General features: G+C 38.2%; 3 protein-coding genes across 3 annotated transcripts; 1 reads left to right on the forward strand and 2 right to left on the reverse strand.

Moving 5' to 3' along the window:
* Positions 1–1,215: 1,215 nt before the first annotated feature.
* On the reverse strand, positions 1,216–8,269 carry LOC103705996. Its single transcript, XM_039125015.1, has 5 exons — positions 7,855–8,269; positions 6,250–6,338; positions 3,960–5,927; positions 2,782–2,962; positions 1,216–2,693 (listed from the first exon to the last, which is right to left on the reverse strand). Exons 1-5 carry the CDS (start codon positions 8,012–8,014, stop codon positions 2,056–2,058), a joined length of 3,036 nt encoding a protein of 1,011 aa, XP_038980943.1. The 5' UTR covers positions 8,015–8,269; the 3' UTR covers positions 1,216–2,055.
* A 5,829-nt stretch (positions 8,270–14,098) lies between these two features.
* Positions 14,099–17,201, reverse strand: LOC103705923 (yrdC domain-containing protein, mitochondrial). Its single transcript, XM_008789829.2, has 5 exons — positions 17,081–17,201; positions 16,410–16,622; positions 15,803–15,978; positions 15,424–15,715; positions 14,099–14,410 (listed from the first exon to the last, which is right to left on the reverse strand). The coding sequence occupies exons 1-5, from the start codon at positions 17,149–17,151 to the stop codon at positions 14,353–14,355; spliced, it is 810 nt and encodes a 269-aa protein (XP_008788051.1). The 5' UTR covers positions 17,152–17,201; the 3' UTR covers positions 14,099–14,352.
* Positions 17,093–26,913, forward strand: LOC103705922 (ruvB-like protein 1). The gene is made up of 12 exons (XM_008789828.3): positions 17,093–17,533; positions 18,078–18,266; positions 20,061–20,192; positions 20,384–20,533; positions 21,037–21,192; positions 21,944–22,078; positions 22,181–22,246; positions 22,379–22,485; positions 22,768–22,867; positions 22,968–23,059; positions 26,288–26,357; positions 26,486–26,913. The coding sequence occupies exons 1-12, from the start codon at positions 17,129–17,131 to the stop codon at positions 26,573–26,575; spliced, it is 1,692 nt and encodes a 563-aa protein (XP_008788050.2). The 5' UTR covers positions 17,093–17,128; the 3' UTR covers positions 26,576–26,913.
* Positions 26,914–27,468: the final 555 nt, after the last annotated feature.

Below are 27,468 nucleotides of genomic sequence, written 5' to 3' on the forward strand. Positions count from 1 at the left end.
ATGAACTGTCTAAGTATACTTTTTCGGATCCAAACTTCTTTGTTCTTTCTAAGTTTTCTTCTTGCATAGAAGAACGCAACTCTTGCAAGAACCGAGATTTTAGTAGTAGGCCGCACCCCTCTGAGTTTTGAGTAGGCGGAACCATTCTGTTTTGGTTCTTCTCCATATTTTGAAGTCCATACTTTCTTTTTTTTTCTGGAACTCCCTTTTTTTTTCTTCTATAACTAACAAAATGAAATACAAAATTAGATGAGACTTGTTTCTGGTTTTCAACCGGCCAGTTTTTTCCCTCTGGTTCTGATTCCAACAAGCAAATTGCCTGAATTTTAATCCCCAATCAGAATGTACATATTAGCTAAAATTATAGAACTTCCGATGAAATAAGAGAATACAGGTAGCCCAGGTTCGATCAGCTTAACCCCATGCATCAACTCCAACTATCGAGGATGGCATTGCACTGACATCTTGGTAACCTGACAAGAGCAAGCTAAAACCTTCAGCTAACATAAATACTGAACTCAATTAAGCCTTCTGGTCTTGGTGAGTATCATCTCCTATATGATCCCCTTGCTTCAAGTGAAATGATCAACGGACTGCCTTTTTTAAGCTTAAAAATATAAACCATAGTTTGGCTCAGAACCTGCCCCGATTGCCGCTCTTTGATATACGAGACTCTAAAAAGAAATGAAAGCAATATTCACCAAATCACGGAACAAACATTCGCAATCTTGTTATTGGCAAGGTATCTTTCAGACTATTTCTTAGCAGTTGGTTTACTCCATGCTTTGCATGAATCTTTAATGAAACCAAGGAGGATTTATGGTCATCTTGCTCGCACAGAAATTCCTGTGCCCTTACATGAAGAGAGACATGGAAATCTCATACCGCTTAAAAAAAAGAAAAAATCACACAGCTAATAAGTGAATCTTCTATTCCTCCCACAGCCAGTACCTGATTTTGTAGTCTGGCAGTGAGATGAGTGACAGGGGAGTCCCACCTCTAGTGTGAACTTTTTGTATGAGATTTCTACATCACCTGAGTAATGTTTTCGCATGAAATATAGCAGTGACCATGACAACAAATCTCCGGAATCTCCAAGTCATATCTATGATCATATATGCAGAATAATAACGATGATCATAATGATAATAATGGTGATGATAAGAATCATAATCATAACAATGATGATGATAATTATAATGATAATGATAATAGTGACGATGATAATGATCATGATGATGATGATAATCGCAATCATAATAATAACGGTGATAATCTCAAACCAGGCCTAATTTCCTATAGCACAAGTGTTCTACATCCTCATACAATAAACTCAAGCTACCTATACATCACACGGACAAAAACAGACAAACTTGAGCAGACTTAAAATTGCCAGCCCAAAAAATTACTAAATTATACAAAACTCTTTCTTCAATCTTCCTAGTTCTCCATCCCCATCTTTTCATTTTTGGTATTTCAGTACTCCATGCATGTACTTTGTCGCAGTCAATATTTTAAGACACCATAGCCACAAACTTGGGATCCCAGGAATTCAAAGTTCATATTTGACTCGCAATGCTTACAAGTTTAGCCCAATCAAAATGAAGCACTCATTCACAATCATATCCACCTCTTGAACCATGGAAAAGTATCACCACCTGCTGAAAACTACTCGCTGCAAATTTTGGTGTGAAGTATCTGGGCAAACCAACAATGACAGCTAGTAGCTATGAATCGCATGCTACCTGATTAGGATGGGTATGTGATGCTTCACCAGTTCATTGCTAAGGACAACAATATAAATACTTTGGTAATTGTTCTGAAAGGAGAGATTAACACCTGCTAGTGCATCAGGCTCTTCAGTAACTGGAAAATGATGACACGTAACTCGTAACGATCTTCTGAACCTTGGATGACTGTAGATGATACCTTTAGATTGGATTATTGCAAGAGCAGAGCCCGCTAGACATTCCCGTGTATCTGAAACTCTCAATTTCTATTGCTGAGGTCATTAGACAGTAGCACGTATTTGCCAAATATATTTTCTTCCAAAACCTACCCTAAGATGAACTCTGAAACAAGCTCTTCCAAAAGGTCCTCCTTCAACATCCTCTCAATCTCCCTTCCAATTATGTCAACATCATCTCCTAATTCAAACCACTTAAAATCCAGGACCTTCTCCTCTGGATTACCTACGTTCAGTTCTTTCCGCTGTTTAACTGACATCTGCCATGCCTTCTCAACTAGCCCTTCACAGCCCCACATGGGCCCAATCTTACTGTTGGACTGCACCCATGGATGCAGGTCCATGCATGGGGCGAGGATCTCTGCAAGAACAGAGTTTATAAGATCAAAAAACAGCTTTCTCTCTGATCTTGACCATGTCGCCAATTTGTTGTACTTCTGTTCAAGCTTTTCAAACATGCCTGGGCCCACTGGATGTTCTGGAGAGTAGCATGAATTGAAAAGCCTGTCCTGCTTGGCAGCATGAACACCGGAATCGATGAGAATGTCAAGTAGGTATGAGAAGTCTCTTTCCTCTTCATCCATGAATTCTTGCAGGATGTCTCCTGTCTGATGAAGGGAGTGACAATCTCTACTCGCATCCACATCACCTGATACAAACAGTCCTGATCCATCTGCATATGCATCAACTGACTCCAGCTGCAGAAATTGAAGCTGCATTTGGAGCTCTGGAACAGGAATTGTAAAGGGTAGAACAGGTGAACAAAAGTAAGATTGTTATGAAATGAATAAAATATAATATTTTTTCCCACTTACCCTTAAGGTCTGCACTAACCCTCTTGAAACATCCCAAACTGGACTTCTCTTCTGATAATGGCTCAAGAACAGAGACCGGACTTGGTTGCACAACCTCTTTGGAGCTTACAGAAGACCTTGATTCTGTATCATCAGAGTGCATAGGATGAAAATCAACTTGAGGACGGTCTGATGATGTCTCCTGGAAGGATACAACTCAACATTTAGTATAGAAATATTGCTTAGTTGTACTTTTTGCATATGAACTTAATTCTTACCCGTACTTCTTGACACCAATTATATAGAGGCACAAAAACAGAAAATGGAAGAAAAATGGAAGATAAAGGGCAGAGAAATTTGCCAAAATACTAGTTACGAAACAGGCGAAGAAGTCCCATAATGCAAGGTGAATAAAGTTGGCGTGCTAATGATTCATGTATGATTTGGAAATGAGTATGATTGATGGAGTCAAATACCAATCTTAACGTTTGGTAGATGGTCCCCCAGAGAAGGTTGTCCGGAGTAGATTTGGCAAGTATAGTCATTATTTGTAGTCTGAACCAACACAACAAAGAGAATTTGGTATTGCACAATAATACGTACAAAAAGGATATTAAGCAGATAACACATGATAGGAAATCATATAACTAAAATCACCAACTATGAACACAGGAATCATTTGTTTATGTTCAGATTACAGCTGGATCTAAGTATATTCAGATTTTACATGTGGATCATGCGTAGTTCTAAATGAGAAAAAGAAGTGACAAATCGTCTTTTCAACTCTAACTCTCCCACTCCAGTCATTGCTTCAGAAGTAGCTGCTTTAGCTTCAGCCACGCGAATTTTCGATTTCTTTTTTATTTCTCATCAAACAAATAGCATCTTCTTTTAGAAATCCTAGCTATTCTTAGCATGATATTGGGGAATCTCATTGCTATTATTCAAACAAGTATGAAACATATGCTTGCTTATTCATCTATCAGTCTAAATCGGATATGTAATTATTGGGGGGGTGGGGGGGGGAGGGGGAAGCAAAATGCATGTGCAAACACGAGAAAGAGAAATTGAAAGCAAAATATAATTTGATTCAAGCAATTATTTTCCTCCTTCATTTGACATACTATGAAACATAAATATGCCATCTAAAATCAAGGAAATCCCCATTGAAGATCATTCTGATCATTATAAATATTTACCTCCATAGCTAGACCATTCTGATCATTGCCAGAAGAGTCTCCATCCTCTCTTAGAAGTATATCTCTTGTTCGCCGTTGGACAGATGCTAATGGAATTTTGGAGTCCATATTCTGGGGAACTGAGAAATTATCAACCAGGATCCCTGCATCGGCCCTGGTGTCATAAGAGAAGTCAGGAACCTTAGGCCTCACTTCAGCAGGAACTTTTATATGAGCCTTTTTCCTCGTATCTTCTGGCTTCACATGAATCTCCCATACAGGTAGCTTTTCCTCACTACCAGAATTAAGATACTGAGACTTAGTGTCACATTTAGCATGTCTGAACAAAGGACTTCCGTTAAGGTTGGATTTTCTATTTAAAGTAACATTTGGGCCCAAACCTAGCACATCATTAAGAATATAAGAACCACCACCACTACTTCGATCCCTTTTGCTGCATGGATTTAGAGGTCCATGAACTTTTGATGAACCTGAAAAGGATGAGGATCTTGGTAAATTTATAAAATATCCATCATTCCAACTGTCCATACTACTAATACCTGAAGGGAAACCCCATGTCTTGGGCACCTCAGCTCGAGCCAGTTTCTCATCCGAAACTTTATGGATACTCTGCGAGTCCAAAATTTTCATCAGTCTTTCCTCATCAGACAGAGCAAGCATTTCCCCTAAAGTACTCATACCTCTACCGACATGTTCCACCTCCTTAAACTGGTTGCTCAACTTGTATTGCTCAGAAAGGTGTCTTCTAGCTTCCCTGCTCACAGAATATTCAGCAGAATAAGTTGATGAGGTGTTATAGCTGCTATTCCACTCATTCAAGTGATCAAAAGAACTTTGACATGCCACAGCATTGTGCAGATTAGACATTCCTGGCATAATACACGAGCTTTCATCCCCGATGTGCCCATTAAGTCTCAAAGTAGATGCCTTCTTAGTATCACTACTTCCAGACTGTCTCATTTCTTTTGTAATATCTCTAGCAATTTCCCTTGAACTCTTCTTTTTGGATCCCAAAGCATCCACATTATCAAAGAAATTATGCCAAACTCTTCCTTCCCTGTATGACTCCCGAAATCCAGGTCGTCCAAATTCTCTGTGACTTTGGAAATCCAACTGAAAATTCTCGGAAGCTCTTGGTAATGAAACAGTTTTACCCGTGTTCCAGGCCTTCTCAAGACTTGGCTTCAAAACAACAATCTGACTAGGATGAGGACAAATATAATTTTTACCCACATATTGTAATCTTGGCAACTTATATGAATGAGAACCACTGTATTCTTTAAGAGAGTGACTCAGAAGGCTAGCAGTGGGTTTCCTAGAAGAGCATACTTCATGCGTCTCATACTTTGTATTGTTTGATGATTTTAAAATTGTAATACGTTTTGCATGAGACGAGGTAGGAAGACACTTCCGATCACGGAGAGGTTTTGTGAATAGGGAATTGGATTCTTGGTGATATTTCAGGAAAAGATCCCCACTGATATCAAAATTTTCTGATGCATCATTAAATTCCTTTGAGTTTCTAGGTGTTTCACCAGTTGAAAGAAATGCTGCATCCATGAACTTCTGCTTGTTAAAGGTTACGTCAGTCTCATGTTTCATTCTTGGCACTGCCTTATGAAATAGCTCATCCTTGTCCTTCTCAACCTTGGATGTTTCCATGACTTCAAAAACATCTTTAACTCCTTGGAGCTCAGGAGTGTTTGTCTGACGTGAATGATCCACATAAGGCGCATACTTCTCTTGAGAACCAGCATGTGATGTTTTCAAGAAGTGGCTCTCTATTTCCTTCTGATGTTTATCAACTACTTTGGGAGGAGGCAGCTCATCAAGACCCATCAATCTAGCAATTACACTAGGTGAGGTTCTCCTTGTATCTGTTTCTTTAAACGTCTCTTCGTTCATTATTGCTTTCATTGGTCTTCCACTGACTTTCCTGTATGAGTTTTGCCTCAACTCAAGGGTGAACTACAAATATGAAAAGTATAAGCATGTGAAGATACGTATTATGAGTGAATAGTAAGTTATCCAAATGCATGCATTAAAAAGTAAAGAAAGAACACCGAGAAAAATTCTATATATTTAATATCATGAATATGTTGCAGAAGATGGAGTACATCTCAGTGAGATGAATCAGGGTGATGATTTAAAGACCCATGTGAACAAACGGAGAGTCTACATGCCAATAAAAAAGGTATAATGAACAATCTTCAGTGTAACTCGCTGATAACTTAAGCACAAGCAGCTTATATGATGCATATTAGCTAGAAAACAAAAATCAAGCACTTACAGAATTTTCTTCTCTTCGAGAGGCACTGCCACAAGTAGAATCCGCAGCCATCGTCACAGCATTTCTTTGTCCCATTAACTGATCATGTCCTGAAAAAAAAACATATCCATGATAATGATTCCTCAAAGCTATCAGAATAGGGTTTTAATCTCGATGACAGACTACCTTAAAATATATTAAGCATACTTGTAGGGTAAAAAGTCTGGCGCAAGATATCATCCAACACACTGCATTTATATGCAAAAGATGAATATATGTTTAAAATATCTAAACATCCATTTTTTAAAACACTAATTTTAATTAGGTAAAAAAATATTAAAAGAAGGTAAGAAAAATTACTTTCTATAAAAATATATTAACCAGCTACCGTTGGTCCATTTAAGGCAGCTAGATTATATCATCAATCTCTCGGAAATTTGTCAAAATTGTTTATTTTAATAAAAATGGAAAATAAGGAACTTTGAATGCAAATCCTTCACAACCCTAGTTGTAAGAAATTCCGAGAATTAGGGTATGTGGTAGATTTCTATCCATTGTACAACTCGGAATTGTGCTGAACACGTCAAGGTGATTTGGTTTTAAATGGAAAGGAAATCTTAGCTAGATTTTCTTGGGGCCTGTCAGATCTGCCACATATTGATGCTGTAGGAAATCATTCAACTTGAGCTGTAGAGGATCAGTTGGAGCAATTAAGTCAGCTATCTCTTAACCTTAGAAGTTGGGTAAAGAAATCATGTGATATTTAGCTACATGGTTATAGCGACCAAAAACTATATTTAGAAACTGGAATCCAAAGTGCAAAAGCGAAGATTAAAAAAAAAAAAAATCCAGAACTGCTAGTCTGCGACATATCAAATTGGCTAAAAAAAAAAACTGCTGTCGATGACTTAACTGCTTAGGAGGAAAATTTGTCTGTGAAAGAGGGTACAAACCGATGGAAAGGAACGACCGTTGGTGGAAAAGTGTGAGGAAAGCCAGCATCATTAAGCTGGAATAACGCTGGTCAATTAGGTGATGGAAATAAGATGGCTTGGTTAAGATAAAAACATAGAGAGCAAGCGCGGAAGACATCAACCAACGCGCAGAAAGGTCGGATTTTTTTTTTTTTGTGTGTCATTGTCTAGATGAAGCACTAAGTACCAACATAAAAAATAAATAAAATAGAAAATCCTAACGCCAAAAATGTGATAGATTCGTAAGAATAACATATGAGCTCGCATTATAAGCTCAGAAGATTAATAATATTAAATTAAATATAATGTTTCTAGATATCGAGCCCCTCTTTTTGTTCCAGAAATACAATAAACACAATGTCAATTCGGTGATATCCATAATTTTTTTAAAAAAAATCTTTAGGATTTCATTTCTATTAAAGCAACCAGTGGCAAAAGCACTAAAAAAGAAGGGATTTTTCTTTAAAATTGCAGAGGGAAAAGAAATGGAGCGATTTTTTTGGCTCAAAAGAGAAAAGGATTTGGTCTTTATAAGAGTGGAAATCTCTCTGCGACATTCGGAGCATAACCTGGGGAAAATACATGCAAAGAAGACGGCAAACTAAAGCCCTAACAGTTGTGGAAGCAAGTAGAGGATGCGGAAGAGGAGCACCTTCGCCGTGACCACGACCCACCGAACCGAGATCACAGCCATTAGGCTTGGAATCTAAGCCCACCATCATCCTCCTAGCCGCCCCGCCGCCCGCGAAGAAGGCCTTCTCCCTTCCTCGCGACCTACCGCTCTGCGGAAGCCGATGGTCCATCTCCCTCATCCCCCGATCCCCACCAGAATCCCAGCACCCAGCAAAAATCTTGCAGAAACCTCCTCAGGAGAGAAGGAGAGTGGGACAGAGACCAAAGAGAGAAGGAGCGAGGGATTGGAGGAAGGAAAGAAAGAGGAAGGGGGAAACGGAGGTGGTGGTTTTGGGGATGCGGGGACGGCGATGGAGCAACGGTACGGAGGAGCATTAAATGGCGGCGTTGTAATTAAAAATAAATAACGACGAGAGGGGGCAGGGAGGCTGAAACCTGGTCGGTTTGTTTATTGAATCATTTAAGACAAACCGGATGCGGTTCATGTAGAAGGATGGTTTCCTTACATATAACAAATTATAAACCACGTAGTGCCGGTCCTACATGCATTATTGTCCCACTTGTCTGCCAAAAATGGAAATCCTGTCTTTCTCCATTGTTGTTTGGATACATGTTTACAATTTGGACACCGGCGCATAAGTTCATGCATGCATGGATCAAATTGTAAATTTTATTTGTCTAGTAAAAACAACACACACCGGATAGCCGTTGTCGTGATTGATTGATCAAAGTGATCAAAGCGATGGCAAATAGAGCCCAACATTATAGAGAATTGTATGATTTCAACAAATACATTTAAATCATTTCAATATATGTTCTATGTATGAGTAATACTAGGTTGTGCCTCTTTGTTGCTTGTTGCTATTTGAGTCATGCAGGTGCAATGTACAGATCTAACTAATCTCTAACAAGTGCTATGCATGTTGGAGAATGGTCTAGAGAGAGAGAGAGAGAGAAGCAAACTATATATATATCATAGAAAAGCAAGCTATATATATCCCAATGAATTATAGAAATATTTTATGTTGATGTATTGAATGTTGTTTTTCCTGGGCGGGATCTTCCGCCATGATCAAACACGAGGGAACGAGGATAGGTAGAGTGGGGGTCCAGTGTGTCTATTTTGCCGATCATACTTGGCTGGATAGGAACATCCGGATCTTCGAGGACAGATGGTCCCAGTCGAGGGCGGTGGTGGCTGAAGCTCTGCTTCATGCGTCGAAGTTCATCAATAGTACACTATCCTATTCCCCTAAGACTAGAGATATCTGGGTCTCCCGTTCAGCTATGTCAGTGACCAGGTTTGCATTTGTTTTCTGGGAACCCTCAACCCATGGTTTTCTCAAGGTAAATTTTGATATAGTGTTGCTGAGCAAGGCAAGAGAGGGGAGTGAGCTTTATCATCAGAGACCACCACTTTAGGTTTGTGACGATTGGTGGTCGACAGATCTACGACACCCCTATCATTGGTGCGGAGCTGCAAGCGGCATGGGAGGGTCTCTCCTACCTCAAGGCATGCTCTGGGTGCAGTATATATCCACCTAGAGGGCGACTTGGCTTCGGTGATTGAGAGGATCTGTGGGCGACTGCCGAGTCGAATGGGCAGTCCTTGTCCTTAATATATGACATATGCCAGGAGATTGCGGCTCGTTCAGGGCCACGCATGTGTACCGAAAGGCCAACACAACTGTTGATTGGGTCGCCTCCTATACGGTGCATCACTCGGAGGACCTTCTTTAGGTAAATCTGGCGGATACAAGCTGGGCTAGCTACTTCTTTGTGATTTTCTTGTTTATACTAAAGTGTGAGGAGCCGGTATACTTGGGGAACCAAAAAAAAAAAAAAAAAAAAAAAAAGCAAACAAACAAACCAAACACGAGGTTTTGTATCTCCATCATGTTGGACCAAGTCGCTGGCGGAAGAGCGACATTATCGACCCAACGCCAAGCCCATAAACAGCAAATGCAGCGAACATGTCGAAGAACGCTAATCTTTAGTTGCGCTGTCCTCATCACTAATTCAGACCCTCATTTGGCCAGCACGCGAAGTTCTCACGCGTGACTCAACTGACTCCTGTTGCTTCACAGATTTTTGTCCCTTCTCATCCCCGGTGGACCAAAAAGGTTACCACGGCCACATTTCGGACGTCAGAATTGCGAGGTTCAGGAGAGGACCACGTCGGACGGTGAAGGCGGGAGTCTCGAGTTTGGGTCCCAGTATCCCTACGAAAGCGTGTCGGCGATGGATTAGCTCTAGCACGCCAGCGTGTCGTGATGCGCCTGCGATTCAGCAGGCGTAATGCCGAGAGAATATTTTTTTCTCGTTTTTTTTTTTCTTCCGTTGGACTCGTTTGTCGTTTGAAATTTTACCCTACCCTTTCATTTCCTTTTATCTCGATGCACTCCGTAAAAAAAAAGAGCATAATTACATGATGAACACAGTGTAAAATATAATTTCTTTATATAAACTAATAATTTGAGAAGAAATTACAACCTCCATGTGCACCAATATAACCATGCATGATGCCAATCGGCCTATCTCATTCCTGCATATAATTTCTCTAGCTTAAGGCCCAAGACTCCCCAATTAGTAGGGTCAGACATAGTTTAATTGAGTCCGATCAGAAAGAAACACGTCAATTAGACAATAATTTAGGAAGCACATGGAAGCATCTACAAAATCACTGTAGAATGACGTCCTGAGAGCGATTAGCAGCATATGGGGAATATAATTATGCCAGAATTTTGACTAAGCAATCAAGTTATAGCTTTGCTGGCTCATCAGTCAGTCATCGCTGTCTCATTCACCATTGCATTTCCACCAAACTTATTCTTGATGCCTCCTTAACTATTTCCACTTCATTTTTGGAAAATGTCTCGTCTCAATGAACTCTTAAGTAATAAATGGACCTTTGCGTAGATATTTGGAAGATAATTTAAAACTTTGAAAGATTTATCTACATCTTATAAGATTTATCTTAATCTTAGAAGCTCATCTCTCACTCACAAATGCCTATTTTGTTTTCCTGAAACTCTAGGATTGATTTTTTTCTTCCCATCATACAAAAGCAGAGTTGGGGGAAAAGTTGCAAGGGCATTCTTTCACCTAAACATAAGTAAAGCACCTTACTATGGGCATATAATCACAATTGCTGAAAAGCTTACAAATCAAAATGGCCCACGATGTGGCCATCCTTTTTTCTCCCCCAATATTGCACTGTCTTTTAATCACTGCCTTTAGTGCAGGCAATAATGACTCTTAAGGCAGACTCACAATTGTTCCATTGCTTGCATTGCAAGTGTTGTGTTAGATTTGTTTTCTTTATTGAACAGCTCACATTCATGATCAAGCATGGATTCTCCAGCATAAAATTTAAGTATAGCTTGCTTATTTTTTGAGAGTGAGATTGATTGCTTGAATGATTACTTTTATTTGTCCACACTATTAAATAGAGACTGGTCAAATGTAGGAACTTCCCATTGCTGAGCTTATGAACAAATTCTCCATCCATCTTCTTTTGTGGTTTCACATCCACTACACTCCAAGGCTGTGTTTAGTTCTTTCTTTTTTTTTTTAAACAAAAAAGTGGAATAGGTAAAACAAAAAAAAAGGAATAGGGATAGTTGTTCCTTCTCTTGGCTATCTGAACTTTTTCCCTGCAGGGGATAAATTCTAGGTCCACACATACCATCTAAGAGAGAAGAAGGGATAGTGGAGAGCTCGGATCCATTAATAAATTATTTCAATCCCTTCTAAAATATCATTCTAAAGATAAGCATGTCTAATTGGAATTACTATTATCCACTGCCTCTTAAAACTTATAGCATGAACGCTGTCTATTCTAGACCTTAATTCCTACTTTATTAAGCACCACCTTAGCTTCCCTCGCATGGCTCTTTTCCCAAGTTGCACCTTCCCCCCTGCATAGAAAGTCTCAGGATGTATCTTGATATTTTGACCATGTGTGGCCATGCATATGATGAATTGGAAGAAGTTTAGATACTACCAAGTATGCAGGATGATCGTAATGCTACCTATTGTGTATCACCCTCATTTTGAACTAAGATGGCTTAAATAAATCGACTAAGATCCTTACTAAGATCCTTTACGATGCGGTCTGCGCACTGCAGAATACTGTCAATTTCTAGATGGCCGCTATCAAAAAATGGACGGACATCAAACAACACACGCCGTGTATAATACGACACGTGCTCGTAGACTTTCTTATTGATGGTTATCCATCTTGTGATGGCGGCCATCCTCAGCTCCACCGCACTCTGCAATCTCTTAAAACATAGACCGATGGCTGTTGACTAAATTTCCAATTCACTGATGGAAGCAATGCATGTCTAGCTGGGTTACCCTTGTCCAACAAGATATTTTTCTTAGAAATTTATTCTCAAGCTTATGAATCACTGTAGAAAATTCTCTCTTTGAGCTGCTTCCAATCAAATGCAGCAGCACCTTTCTATTATCTTTCTCTTATAATTTCACATCTATTGCACTTCAAGCTCCAATTGGAAGTCTACTGTTTTCCTGGAATGCATCCTTTCCTTTTAGCAGCAAATATGAGGATGCACTGTAACATTCTGATCCTGTCACAATGTGCCTCTCATGCCCATAAATTTCTCTACGGCTATGCTCGCTTTGTGTTCGGGTACAGCTGGTTCAGTTGACCAAAGATATGAGGTCCATCTACCGCGTGAGGGCTTCATAAAGCTGCGTACCTATGCCATCCTGGGTGGGGTCCGCGTCCTCCATTCTTTGCCTAGGTCAGGCCTTACGTGTTCCCGTGGTCTTACAGGGTGGACCGAGAGGGTAGGTACGAAATTGGCCTGGGCATAAGAAATTGTTACGTGGAGTCATTTAACATGGGCCTGGTCAGAAATACTTGCTAGTTTAAAAGCTCTAATTAAGATGTTTTGGCCTTTCATAAAATCTTCTCCTTTTTTTTAATACAATTCGGTTCTTCTACTGGTTTTCATTGATCGAAACATGGTCAATGTTGGCAAATGTTGTAGAATGTCAAAAATGCTATTATCTTACTAGTAAATGAGACTCGCCACTTAGCCTCTTCTCGCTTATTTTACTCCTTTTTTTTTTTCCTAGCTCAATGCATGGCTGCTAGGAGACTAATGATGGAGGGATAGGAGTTAAGGGATTACCTAAGTTTGAGAATTGGGAGCAAAAATATTTAAAAAATATGGAATAAGTACTATTAAGAGAACGAGTGTTGAATATTTCATCCTCATCCACCATCACTGCTACATACATATAATTATTGTGATGGCCATTATCATAAGCCAATATCCCAAGGAAGAAGGAAACTTTTGAAAAGCCCAGCATGGCTAGTTTCACTTAACGGTCTTCTTCGCTCACATCTCAATTCACCCGTGTAGACGTTGCTCCACACCGGATCACCTTATTTTCTAGATTCATGAGAGTTGCAAGAACAAGAACTTGGCCTAAGCTTACGTCATTTCCATGGCCAGATCCAAAATTAGTTTATTAAGAAGGACAAAACCATCTTCAAGAAGCACACACAGGAATTTACATTCAGCCAACCAATCCATGTGCCTATCAGTAACAATAATAATGATTAATTTATTATCTATACTTTAACCTGTCTTGTGAAGACATAATATTCATATTCTCTTATATGCTAATATATGGCTTTGTGGAATTTATATTATGCAAGCAATAGCAATAAATAACCCTAATCACGTTTCAAATAAAAATGTTTGGGGGACCCTTTTTATACACAAATTTCTCTGGATCCATCAAACTTGGTGAGCAACCAAGCATTTAACCATCACCTAGTATATCAGACCAACTAAACCTCTTGCAAATGTGGGGTCCAAAGAACTTTCCTCATACGCATGTCAGGAGCTATATAGCATTGCACATTTTTAAAACAAGAAGGGAGTCCTCTTGCATATGGCTACCATTGCTGAGACGAGTTTTCTGATCCGAGATCACAGAAGCTACATAGCATTATTTATATTCTTAAAACAAGAAGGTAATTCATGTTGAGGATCGCATACGAGGTTTAGTTCCAAATGAAATAATTTGTGGGAGTGCGAAGGGGTGAGGATTGAAGGATTGATAAACCTAATGCTCAAGCTTTTGGATCGAATTGGGTTTCGACTTGTATATCGAGTCCTGACAACACTGACAGCACTAATCTTAAGCAGCCATGAGGCAAAAATATCCCGCTTCAGTAACAAAGATGAACAGACAAGAATCCACAAATGCTACTCAAGGAGGCAAGGATCAAACTCAAAATTCATTGAATGGATGCTTATGCTATCGTATAATCGTATTCAAGCATTCAGAGAATCCTTATTTGTTTTCTGTCAGACAAAATTGCTAGTTCTGCTGACCCAACCCATATCCAAATTGACTCCTTTATATAAGACAACATTGCATTGCAATCTATTTGACAGGAAACAAATAAAAGTGAACTTCCTGAACTATGTCTGTTATCAAGGAGCTGATCAATCCTTCCCATCCTTCCTCAAGCAGCTTCTTGAAAAAAGAATTTCTCGAGGACCGCTTTTGTTTCTTCTTCTGCGCTGCAATTTGAACACAAATCTGTTAATGCCTTGTTACGTGCATGCACATGCACGTATATGTCTATGAATACTAGCAGTATATGTTAAGAACGAAAAAGAACATTAATCAAGATAATTGGGTAGAAAAATATAGAAATTAATATTTACCTAATTCAAATGCATATAGCACATTTATAATGCATTAATAAACAATTGAAAGATCGACAAAATTTTGTTAACCTCCCACATGCTTGCTTAGCCACTTGATCAGCTAATTTTTAGCCATCAAATTCCAAAAGCTTTCAGAAAGAATAAAATGTGTCACAAAACAACTATGACTGAATGTTGTGTTACTAGAAACCATCAGGATCCTAGGTGCACAATTTGTAGACTGGGGAGCCAAAGGCTGTAAGAGTAAATTAAACTTGGGAACTTAGCTCAATTTGCTGCATTAATTTGCAATTCAGGTAATTCAACTCAGTCAATTGGAAAGATAATTATAAAAATCTTAGAGAAGTGATGAAGAAAGATTTAAACTTATACTAATGGGAACAGATAGTGAAGAACAATTTATAAAGCAAATTATGAGAGAGGAGAAAAAGCAGCACCAGAATAAGGTGCATACAGGTCCTTTAAGAATAGCATAATAATAATAATAATTTTCTGAAATTTTACTTGGATGAGACAAATAATGGATAGAATCTGCAATTTAACTAGGATGAGATATAGAACTATAGAAATCAGTATAACACTGCTACAAAACATTATTTTGTCTCGTTCAATATCTAGTTTTGAAAATTTATGTCAATATATAATATTAAAACCCTCTCCTTGAGGATAATTCAGTTGTAACTGCTGTAGGTAAAACTACTGCAATGTGCATGCTAATAGACAAAATTATGATAACAAGAAGCCTGGCCTAGCTTTAAAACTTATATGAGTAGCAACAATTAATGCAAACAGAGATTCCAGCTCCCAAACACACTATTAACAACTGATGCTAAGCATCATTATCAGCACATTTAGAGAATTACCTTCCAGGCCTCAGAATTTTGTATATTCCTGGCTTGATAAGATCCACTACTGTTGAACCAGCACGCCCAGAAGGAAGCACACCACCATCATAAACATATGCACAGTGCTGCCAAAGGTCCTCAAAATCTTTGGTGCTCACACTACTAGGCTGGCCACTAAGATTGGCACTTGTAAGTGCCAGTGCACTTTTAGAACCACGTGCAATAGCTCGAATAAAGTCACAGTCTGGTACACGAACTCCAATGCTATCTAAACCTGGGTTCAGGGACTTCTCCAGCATGCTAGACTCACCTGAAACATATAACTTTTGCTCAGTCACTGTAGTATGTGAGCCATATACCTTGTTAAATACTTAGCTCTATTTTGAGTTGGTCATACCTCGCCTTAGAACAACAGTGACTGGTCCAGGAAGCAGACTATCAAGCAACCCTTGTGGTAAGTGATCCACAATGGCAAACCTCGATATATCTGATACATCAGCAACACAAATTGCCAGAGGACTCGTCTGTTTACGTCCTTTAATCTCATAGATTCTATTAACTGCTTGCGCAGAGCTGCCATAATGCACTTTCAAAAACCAAAGCATTGTAAGGTTATACCTTAGATGGCTGATTTCTTACAGTATATAGAAGCACCAGGCAGAACAATGAGGTGATACCACTTAAAAGTTAACATTAACAAAACAAACATCTAGAAGCCTATAATATAGAAGGAAGAGTGACATTGAACAGAAGACAAAAACCCAATTCAAGGTAAAGTTTCCTTTATTTGCTGATTTGCAACATGGAAAAAAGATAATTTGGCATGGATTTTGATTTCAACCAGAAATAGATAAGTATCAGTCTAAAAATCATCTACACCTGCAAGCAGCATTAAGATGCAACTGAACTGAAACCTCTTAAGAGAGTTATCAACGCCAAGCAAAAAAAAAAAGAGTAAGAAAATTGAAGCAACAGCAGTTGGAAGAAAACCTCAAATCACTTACCATGCATCACAAGCAAATCCATAAATGGTGTCTGTTGGCACTGCAATAACTTGTCCAGCCGTGATCGCATGGATTGCCTCTTTGACATGATCACCTGTTGCTGGGAGGATAACTCCTGCTTTGGCCTGGAAACCCATGTCTAGTCTCTTCCTGAGAGCCCCCACGAACTTCCTCTTCTGATAAAGAGAAGAAAAGCTCTCAACCTGAGGATACCTGAAAAACCAGAAAGCATGAATTCAAATATCAAAGAAAGAACAAATAACAAGTCCAATAAAATCGTTAATAAACAAGACAGAAATGTTAAAAATCGCAGCTTTTTAAGCGATGGAAATAAAATCTCTTTTCACTTTCTTATTCTAACTCATGACTCTTAATCTTCTTGTATACACGGGAGAAAGTCACTTGGACATAATATCGAACAATATGTCTGCGGTATTCCGTCACAATAATATACTCAAATCAATTTGAGGTCAGGTGTAAAAGGTATGGCAAAAAAACGTAGAATAAAGAGAGACTAGACCTCGGCTGGGCATAGGAGGCCCAATTGCCAACATGAAGTCCAATCGTTGGAATAAAGAATGCAGGATATAACAAACCAATATGAGCATAACAAGCACGAAGAATAGAGTCCATAAACGCCTTAGAAGAAAGGAGAAACAAGACAGAGGTACCTCAGAGAAAGGCGTTTGAACGAGTATGAACAAAGAAGCAATCTTTCTATGGCCTTCGCAGAAGAAATCATCAGCGCTCGAGCTCTCGGCCGCCCAACTGCTCTCGCTCTCCCCACCAATGGTTTTGGAGGGCTTGAAGATTCTTTTATACTTGGAATCAGCTGTTTACTCAAAATCAGCAATCTAGGCTATATGTCTTTGGCCATTGGAAAGTCGCCACGTGTTCAGAGAGCTTCTAAAAGCAAGCGAAGGGGCGCCGCTCGAAAAATAATAGGGCCGTGGAGAAGAAACTTCCGGGCCATCAGAGGTTTTAAAACCCCCGGGCTCCGAAGGAGAAGGCAAGGAGAGAGGGGAGGAGCCATGACAACGACGATGAGGATAGAGGAGGTCCAGTCGACCACGAAGAAGCAGCGAATCGCCACCCACACCCACATCAAAGGCCTCGGCCTCGACGTACTTCTCTCCTCTCTCTCTCTCTTCCCCCGTCTTTTTCCTCTTCTCATCGCTGTTGGGTTTCTAGTTTCTAGGGTTTAGGGTTTTAGTTCTGTTATGTGAGATCTGATCGTATTTCTTTGATTTCATCGTCTAATGGAGGTCCAGGGTTTTCTCAAATCTTGCAGATAATGTAATCTTGATTGAAATCGGTCGATTTCTCATGCCATTATTGTACCTTTTTTTTCAATAAAAAAAGATTATCATACCATTTTTGTACTCTTTCTTTGATTTTTCACGGTTTGATGGAGTTCCAGAGTTTACTGGAATCCTTCTTTAAGCCGGTCGATGCTATTGTTGGCATACTCTTTGGTCTAGGGATTTGTCTTTTCTTTGTGCTTTCTCACCAAAAATTAAAACTTTAATGTTTCTATGATTTCACGGTTTAGTGTAGTTCCGGGGGTTACTGAATACTGAGGGTTTTGCTTTTTTCTTTTTTCTTTATTCAGTAAAAAGGGAAATTTTGATGGGTTTTCGTTTGTTGATGTGTGTTTGGGCATGCAAGGCGAATGGAACTGCGCTTCCTATGTCGGCTGGGTTTGTAGGGCAGGTGGCTGCAAGAGAGGCTGCTGGTCTTGTCGTTGATATGATACGGCAGAAGAAGATGGCTGGGCGGGCGCTTCTGCTTGCTGGGCCTCCCAGCACTGGCAAGACCGCGTTGGCTCTTGGGATCTCTCAGGAACTTGGAAGCAAGGTGCATTTCATCTCTTGGTTGGTTTTTCTCTTCTTTTCGTTTCTTTTCTTTTATTTTTTTCCTCGTGGGTTTGCTATTAGATCCTGACTCCCCAAAGGGCTCGTTTGGTTCGCGGAAAAAGAAGGGAGAAAAGTGTGGTCAACGGAAAAGTAATGAGATGCTTTTTGTTTGGTTGGAGTTTTCAAAGGAGAGAGACGAGAAAGTTATATTCCCATGGAAATATGATTCCCACATTTTAAAAGAAAATCTTTTCCATAAGAAACATGGGAAAGTTACTTTCCCATGAGGCGTGAATCACTTCATTTTTATTTTTCCCAAAAAGGCCTTTCAGCATTAAAGAAGCATTAAAGAGGTATTAAAGATTATACTAGGAATTATACATAACTTTTTCAGGAAAGTGGATGATCAACCAAACATAAGCATTTTGGAAATTTGTCATTTTTCCATGATCAACCAAGCATGCCAAAAGTATTTTCCTAGGCATCTTCTTCATATGAATCTACTTTTCAGAAATCATATTCCTTGAAGAAAAAATGCTTCCCACGAATCAAACGAGACCAAAACGATTTACTAGAGACCATTATATATATATATATATATATATATATATATATATATATATATATATATATATATATATATATATTGAAAGTGTCTCAACTTTAAAGATGTTTTTTGTACAGCAACCTACTTGATAAAAAACATTGAACTTTTGACGAGTAGCTTAATTAAATGGCTTTTGAATAACTGCATCTTTTTTTTCTCTCCGGTGAGTCTCTGTTAAATGGTCTCGTCATGGTGTTTACATTCATAAGTTTGTGAACTGCACCTTGCCTAGGCCTGTTTGGTTCTATTTTTTTTCTTCTGTTTTTTTAAATTGAAACATGGAATCCGATGCAGAAAACATGTTTGGTTACCTGTTTCTATTTTTTTAATAAACAGCTTTCATTGCTTTTAGAAAAGGTGGAAGTGAAAATATTCTCGTCTATTTTTTTCAGAAGTAGGTTTTCACCGTCTCTTGTCCCCTCTACCTGGCCTCTCCATGTTTGCCTCAAACACGTCATCGAGGACGTCACCACCATTGAGCACATTGGCCTCTCCCGCCTAGCCAATGGCTGGATTGAGTCCACCGCTGGCCTCTTCCATCGGACCCACCCCCTGTCCCTTGCCTTTTCTCCTACTCTACCTCCACCAATGCCCCCAACGAGCTCCCTGCTGGCGACGGTGACGGCATTGCCTACCCACCATGCAGCCATTCGGGCAGCGATGGCTGGACTCTATTATGGCTACCACCGTCTTTGACGTTGCCCAGACCTTCTCTATCCTTGAGATCCTTGATAAATGCCCCGACCATGAAGGCATTGACGATGCTCGAGCTCCCTGCCGACTCCTCCCGGGCGCTGCTTCTTGGCCTCAACATGGTCGATTGGCTCCTCTCATTGTTAAAAAAAAAGGAGGGAACCAAATATGTTTTTTTGTTGTCAGAAATCTGAAAAAATGGAAACATAACTCTTCTTTCCATTTTTTTAAAAGAAAAGTGACAACGATGCCAAATGCAGCTTTAATGCTTTTTTTTTGGTTTATTATAAATTATACGATTGTTGCTAATTTGATAAATGCTGTTAGATACTACTGAATGCCTTGATAAATGCAGTACAATGTATATATTCTGATTTGTAATGATTTTTTTTTTGTTCGAGATTATGATTGTATCAATTTGATTGGCATTTAATGTCTTCATGGTCCATGGCCCATTTGTTATTGTAATAAGATTGTGTTTAAATTGAGTTCTAGGTGCCCTTCTGCCCCATGGTTGGATCTGAAGTATACTCGTCAGAGGTCAAGAAAACTGAGGTGCTTATGGAAAATTTCAGGAGGGCCATTGGTTTGCGTATTAAGGAAAACAAGGAAGTTTACGAAGGAGAGGTAAGTATTAGCTATGCTTGTTTTCTCCTGAATTGAGTTGTAGTTTTGTACTTCCCTTCATGGATGATGCAGCTGGGTTTGCCTGATATTTATATTTTCTTTTTTCTTCCAATGCATGTTAAATATATTTCAAGAACTTTTTCATTGGGCTTGTTTCATTTTTGATATATTGCAATCAAATCCTATGATAGGTGACCGAGCTTTCCCCTGAAGAAACTGAGAGTACATCTGGTGGTTATGGAAAAGCCATTAGTCATGTAATCATTGGATTAAAGACTGTCAAAGGAACCAAGCAGCTGAAGTTGGATCCAACTATTTATGATGCTTTAATTAAGGAAAAGGTAATAATTATTTTATTATTCTTTTGTTAATTGAAGCCTACTTCTGCAATTCCTTTAGAAATGAAAATCAGAAGTTTATGCAGCCATATCAATTTCTCAACTTCTTGCTTAATCCTGTTTTTCTTTTGTAAGGCAGGGTCAGTGAATTTTTTTTCTCATTTGATGGATTCTATTGTTAATACAAGGAAATGACAATTTATAAAGATTCCAGTGCTGTGTCATAAAGTCTATCTAGTTCTTTACTACAGGAACTATGTCAACACAGTGCATCCTTTTGTTATATGCAAAATTTTGGATATAATATGCATCGTAAATATGCTTTTGTGTCTGATTTTTTTTTCATTGTCTCATATGTATTCTTCATGTTGGGTTATACATGATTCCTTTAATGACTTTTGATGCTATTCCTGTTTAACTCACATGATTTTCTTTTAAATTCAAAATGTGTAATATTTAGTGGTTATAGTTGTTGTCACATTAAAACTTACTGGTATGAGCTGCAGGTTGCTGTAGGTGACGTTATTTACATAGAAGCAAATAGTGGTGCAGTGAAGAGAGTAGGTAGATGTGATGCTTTTGCTACAGAATATGATCTTGAAGCTGAAGAGTATGTTCCAATCCCTAAAGGAGAAGTCCATAAGAAAAAGGAGATAGTTCAGGTACCTTATCAGTAATTTTCAGAGTACTCTTTTGTGGTATATGAAGCATGCTGTTCAAATAACAAAATTTTTTGTGGAATGCTTCTTTTTGATTTAAACTTCTAGTACATGTTATTTGATAACGTATAAATATAATACATTAAATTGTCTAGCAAATTTATATCTTAAATGAATTAGAAGAACATTGTATTTTTGAGTCTATAGTATCTTTCTTAATGTTCTGATGCTTAAGGCAAATATACTTGCAGTTGCCATGTCTTGCAAATGTTATTGGAGATTTATAATTGGCATTTTGGTGGTGTAAATTTATCTTACTCTTGCTGGAGAGGATATTGTTATTCTATCGAATATTTAATTTGCTTGTTCAGAGCTCCAAATGCGCAGCGCCTCTATTCCTTTACTCTCATATTGTTTAGTTTACTTCTATTGGTGAGATCAAGTTTGATGCCATTAGAATGACCGTTTGTCTAAATAGCATGGGTTGGCTGGGTTACATGGTTTTGGATGTTCGAACGTGTTTGATGTGTGCATATTGATATTTCAAAGTTGCAATTATTCCTCCTTTTTCTTACTTTCATTTCTTTTAAATTTATGGAAATTGAATTTATCAGATGATTTGTTGGCTTTGTATGAAACCATTTTCAGATCAAAAACCATTTGAGATGTTCTTTATTTTTCGAATGGATCTAAAGGTGATAATGAGGAAGGCAACTATTTTCTCTCTCTTTTTTTGAAAAAAATTAATTTGTAGGATGTTACACTACACGACCTTGATGCTGCAAATGCTCGCCCACAAGGAGGACAGGACATATTATCCCTTATGGGCCAGATGATGAAACCTCGGAAAACTGAGATCACTGACAAACTACGGCAGGAAATAAATAAGGTTATGTATTAGATGTATTCATAGAATGTCAATCAAAGCTTTAATATGCAAATTGCAGGTGCCTGGTATGCATAGTTTTACTGAAAGTTGCATTGGTGGCAGGTTGTTAATAGGTACATTGATGAAGGGATAGCAGAGCTTGTCCCTGGCGTTCTATTTATTGATGAGGTATCTCTTCTCTTTAGATTTCACCTTGTTCAATTTATATATGGTTAGACTAAGACTGTTTAGTGTACCTTTAGTCCTTTCTTTTGGTAGTCCTACTTGTAGTCCTTAACTGTATGCAACTTTTTTTTGCAGGTGCACATGCTAGACGTTGAATGCTTTTCTTATCTTAATCGTGCTGTAGAGAGCTCAATATCGCCGATTGTGATATTTGCCACAAACAGAGGAATATGTAATGTAAGGTATAGTATTGGCAGCACCAGGACAGTAGATGAAGCTAATAACTTTTGATGTATATCATTGTTTCTGTTTCTTAATTTCATCTACCAATAAAAATAAATTTATTATCTGTTTGACAATATTAGTTGATTCTTCAGTTGGATAATATAAATATAGGATACTGTTTCTTAAACATTAATTTTGCTTTGCCAATTCACAGAACGTAGTCATTAGCTTTTGCCTTAGAGTCAAACTGCAAGTCACTAACATGGTTGTAATGCCGCTTATTTTGTGCTTCTGCTCAGAGGAACTGATATGACCGGTCCACACGGCATACCAGTAGATTTGCTAGATCGTCTGGTAATCATACGGACAGAAACTTATGGTCCCACTGAAATGATTCAGGTTATAACCTTTCACTCTTGTCTAGAAAATTAGCTGTTGAGGGTCAATTCAGCCAACATTTCATCCTTCATTATGTTTTCTACCTGTTGGCATGGAACAGATATTAGCGATCCGAGCACAGGTTGAGGAGCTTGATATTGATGAAGAAAGTCTAGCTTACCTTGGAGAGATTGGACAACAAGCATCTTTAAGGTTTGTTCTTTACTCTTGTTATCTCCTAGTATGTTATCCTTCAGGGTATTTCTAAATTTATTTATTATTCATACTTCTGAAATTACAGATGACATCTACATTAACATGCGTTAAATAATGGCATAATTGCAAAATGTTCATGCACGCAACTCTGGGCATACTTTTGTGATATGGTTGTTTGAAGCATGTAATTTTGTTCCATTATCATATAAGGAGCATGCCAGGGCTTCCTATGAGCTCAAGTGTACATCTCAATATGCTTAGATACATTATATGTAAGTGCTTCGCCTTTCTGGTCATGAAATATGTGGTGCACCCCCAAGTTTTCATGCAGCATAACATATGTTATTTTATGCACATGCTTGTATATGTAGTTAGCCTACTGTTTTCTCTCATGCAACATGCATTTTCTATGTGTTCTTTGGAGGGGATGTAAAAATGAGCAGTGTTATTATTCTAAGTAGTGATACCACTTTCTCCTCAACTTTCTATTAATCATGCAAAGGCAAGCATCCATCATGAAATTTGCACTAAAAGTTTTACTTACATCCTACACCAAAAAATGTTGCAGATGTCACCTTTCTTATTGCAAATAACAGCTTCTCTATTGAAATTATGGAGACGACTTCTTCTGTTTTTTTTAAGCTGATTGCTGGACTTAAAATTTAAATATCAGAAATAATATTTTTCTGGTACACTTGGATATACTTTAGATGAATTGCCTTTGTAAAAGTCTCTTTAGTGGCGCATGATCTTTTTGTTCATTTTGGTAGATTCTTTTAGCGGGCAAGACTTTATGCATGCTAAAGATCTTTTTTTTTGTGTCAAAATGTTGGATTTAGAAACAGTAAATAAGATTTGGAGCTCAAGATGAAGCTACTAAAGAACTCCACTTAAAGTAGTAAGGAAATAGGAAGAGAGCAGTCACTTTTCTGCAGTGCCTCGGTTATTGTGTTCTAGTGAATCATGCATGAATTCATTTAAGATCTTATAGTGTTCTACTATTCTTAAAAGCAAGTAACCAAGCATCGTACACTTTATCTCGAGCTTTCTCCAAAATCATGGAAGACCATTTTTCTCAAATTTCTTCTTTTCTGTTAGTTGACACATTTATTTGTTATAAATGCCCCCTTAGAAACAAGCTCATCTCTTATGAAAGCTTCTTGAAAGGGTGCAAGAGCAAATTCCAGTGTCACTTTTTGGTAAGAAATTTAGTTACAGCCTTCCAATGGCATGAGGAAAGACTGATTGGGTCTATAATGCATCATTCATTGGGAACTAATTTGTGCCACCATCTACCCATTCGTATGGGGATATTGGTTCCAGCATTCCATCAAATCTTTTTGAGAGCAATCCTAGATTTATCAAAAAAAATCAGAATTGAATCTGTTGCCTACCAAGGTCAGAAACCAGTTGAAGTCAGTTTCATCAAATGCTTTCTCCACATGTACAGCTTAGTACCTAACAGTGAACAAAACTCTGAGCAGCCATCAATGACAGGTCTTGTCACGGCCATGAAAGTACAGTTGAAATGAGATGGTTGCCTTCGGCATCCAAAATCAGAAACCATCAAGCATTGGTTTCTCAGTGACACAGTCTCATGCACCTGCTTTACTCGAATTTTCTCTAGAATTTTCTTCATCATGCACCTATTTTACTTGAATTTTCAGAATGAAGTTCAACTTCTATCAAGCATGAGCGAAGGTAAAAAATATGTACTGCTATTGCCCTTTGGGTGTTTAGCCCCATAAAGTACTTTTTCCAAATAATGTCTTTCTTTCATGATAATGTGCCCTGGGCTGGTTAAGAAGGCTTGACCATCAATGTGCGTGGGCAGATTGACCCTAGAGATAGAAATGATATCCGTGGCCAACTATTATGTAGTTGGAGCCATTGGCTTTTCTCTTGGAGCATCAGGGTAACCTCAAGATTATGACATTTTCTTGGAGAACTAAGTGGAAATGTGGAACAACTATTGTCAGGACCGTAAAGGGTTTTGTACAGTTGGGTTGGAGCATGTCTATCACTCAGTAATATTTAGGGCCTTTCTGCGGTATAAGTTGCCGGAGAATCTTACATTTTTTGATTTTCTCATTTGCTAGTCTTTCCCAGTTCACATCCACTCCAGACCTACTTTAGGCTACGCCACGGCCTACTCAATTTAAAATATGAAGAGGGATTTAGGCTGTTAGTTTTGCAGACGTGGCTCTTGAATAGAGGGTCATTATCCTCTTGACTGTAGTGCATACGTATGTCCAAGGTTAGGAGCAAGTTTGGTTTAGAAAGCTAAAAGGCTAGATAGTATGTTCTAGATGTGGAACAATAGATTATTGGCGTTTGTGAAAAAAGTGCTCGGAGAGTTTTCTGGGTTTGACAGGCTGGAAGAAGTTGATGGTGGGGGCCCATAGAGGAAGCATTGAAGATGTTGAGATGTAAATTCTTATGTTAATAAAAATTTTCGCAGTATAAATGTGAAAATTTGTGCAAATTGATAGTCAGTCCCTCTCTTGGCTGGACTATAATTTTTAATCCCTGTTGAAGCTGGCTTGACTCTCGTTCCGTCTCACAAGATCTAAGACTAAGTGTTGGCACCCTCCAACTGAGACAGTTCTAATCTGACAATCGTGTCGCGATCGGCCGAAAGGGAATAAAGCACGCAAAGAGGAGAGCAGAAGTGAGGCTCGACTGGATAAGGAGAGGAGAGCGGGAGCTGGGACTTGAACACCCACCCTAAGTTTCAAAGATTCTTAATTCCCAGTCCCTGGCAGCTTTCTTTTACACACTTATACTCCACTATGTGCACAATTACAGAAAACCGTATACATGTAGATATAAGTGTATGCAGGGACTATAACTATTTGCAGGAGCAATGTAGCTATGCGCAAGAAGTAATATAAGTGCGTACAGGTGTAAGCATGTGCATATCCTGTATAAATATGTGCAGGACTAAAAATTAAATGTTAATGATCAAAGAAAGCAAATTAGATTATGAGAGAGGCAGAGAGCAAAATTAGAATAATATAACATAGGAAAAGATAATTCAGAGTACCTTAAATTATCCTACACATGTTTGCTATTACCATGTATTATCAAATGAACATGTACTTTCATCTCTGCATGCTTGAGTAACCTGCTCTCCTATGCCCATGAGGGTTTTATTGTTCTCTTCTGAAACCCTTTTTTATATTTTTGAAACTTGGGCCTTATAGTCATCGCCTGCTTTTCTAGGCATGCTATTCAGCTGTTATCACCTGCTAGCATTGTGGCCAAGACTAATGGAAGGGATAAGATTTGCAAGGTACTTATTATACGAGTTTGTTAAAATACTACACTCTGTTGTAGAGCACATGCTTCCATTTGCATGCGTAAAACTATTTGCTTAGGATTGTCCTGCTTATAACACACATTTTAACACATCATTTTCAGGCTGATCTCCAGGAAGTAACTGCACTATATCTGGATGCAAAATCTTCTGCAAGGCTTCTTCAGGAACAGCAAGAAAGATACATAACTTAATTGACAAGCTATCTGCTAGGTTCTTTGTTGAAGTGAGTTGGATTAGCAGACTCTCGCAGCATTCTGGGGAATTGAAAACGATCGAGGCATATTCGATTAATGCCACTTCTATTCCTTGATGGAGTCTTCTTCTTTTTTTATTTATGCAGATCCAAGGCCTGTATGTGACTCTTCTTTTCTTATTGGTAATTGTGGGAACCATGAGGTTGGTTGTCATACAGGAATTACAAACGTCGGTTGATGGAGAGTTTGTTAAGGGATATTGGTAGATTTTGAAGATGTAATGATGTGATTAAATTTTGATTTTCTTCTATCTGACTAGAATTGAATTTGCTGTCTGATTTATTGCAGTCATTCTGAGATGGTTAGTTATTGTGTCGACCATCTGTAAGGGATGTTAATGGGACAGATTTAGCATGATTAGTGAAAAAATTGAAGTCAAACCTACCATCACTAGTCTCTGAAGTTGAAATCGAAATCCAATAGTTTTTAAAATATAAATTATAACCGTAAAAAAAATCGTAAAGTTGGAATTGAAAAATCAAAAATTATTCAACTTTTTTTTTATTTCAAAATTTTTGTATATAGATATCAAAATTAAAATATCATCTATGATTTTCATATAATTTATACTAACTCAATTAATAAATAAAATTATTAATTAAAGATAAGAATACAATCATTTAACAAATATAATAATTTAAGTTAAAAATAAGTTCAACTACATCAAATAAAACAAGTTCGGCAAATATGATAATCACGAAGAAGAAGTGAAGTGAAGGAAAAAAATAATCACGAAGAAGAAGTGAAGTGAAGGAAAAAATTCTCTTGTCTCTAAGATTTGTCCATTTAGTTATTTATCCATTAACAATTTAAATTAGATAGGATAGGGA

This window comes from Phoenix dactylifera, chromosome 3 (assembly GCF_009389715.1).
Source record: "Phoenix dactylifera cultivar Barhee BC4 chromosome 3, palm_55x_up_171113_PBpolish2nd_filt_p, whole genome shotgun sequence".
NCBI classification, from domain to species: Eukaryota; Viridiplantae; Streptophyta; class Magnoliopsida; order Arecales; family Arecaceae; genus Phoenix; species Phoenix dactylifera.

Coding starts and splice junctions, on each gene's coding strand:
- LOC103705996 (XM_039125015.1), bottom strand. CDS start 8,014: ATGAGGGAGATGGACCATCGGCTTCCGCAGAGCGGTAGGTCGCGAGGA. Junction 6,339..7,854: donor GGGTCGTGGTCACGGCGAAG/GTGCTCCTCTTC, acceptor TTTTTTTTTCAG/GACATGATCAGTTAATGGGA. Junction 2,694..2,781: donor GGTTAGTGCAGACCTTAAGG/GTAAGTGGGAAA, acceptor TTCCTGTTCCAG/AGCTCCAAATGCAGCTTCAA.
- LOC103705922 (XM_008789828.3), top strand. CDS start 17,129: ATGGCCTTCGCAGAAGAAATCATCAGCGCTCGAGCTCTCGGCCGCCCA. Junction 22,079..22,180: donor TACGGCAGGAAATAAATAAG/GTTATGTATTAG, acceptor CATTGGTGGCAG/GTTGTTAATAGGTACATTGA. Junction 23,060..26,287: donor GGACAACAAGCATCTTTAAG/GTTTGTTCTTTA, acceptor CTGCTTTTCTAG/GCATGCTATTCAGCTGTTAT.
- LOC103705923 (XM_008789829.2), bottom strand. CDS start 17,151: ATGATTTCTTCTGCGAAGGCCATAGAAAGATTGCTTCTTTGTTCATAC. Junction 16,623..17,080: donor TTCAAACGCCTTTCTCTGAG/GTACCTCTGTCT, acceptor CTGGTTTTTCAG/GTATCCTCAGGTTGAGAGCT. Junction 15,979..16,409: donor GGATTTGCTTGTGATGCATG/GTAAGTGATTTG, acceptor GCATTATGGCAG/CTCTGCGCAAGCAGTTAATA.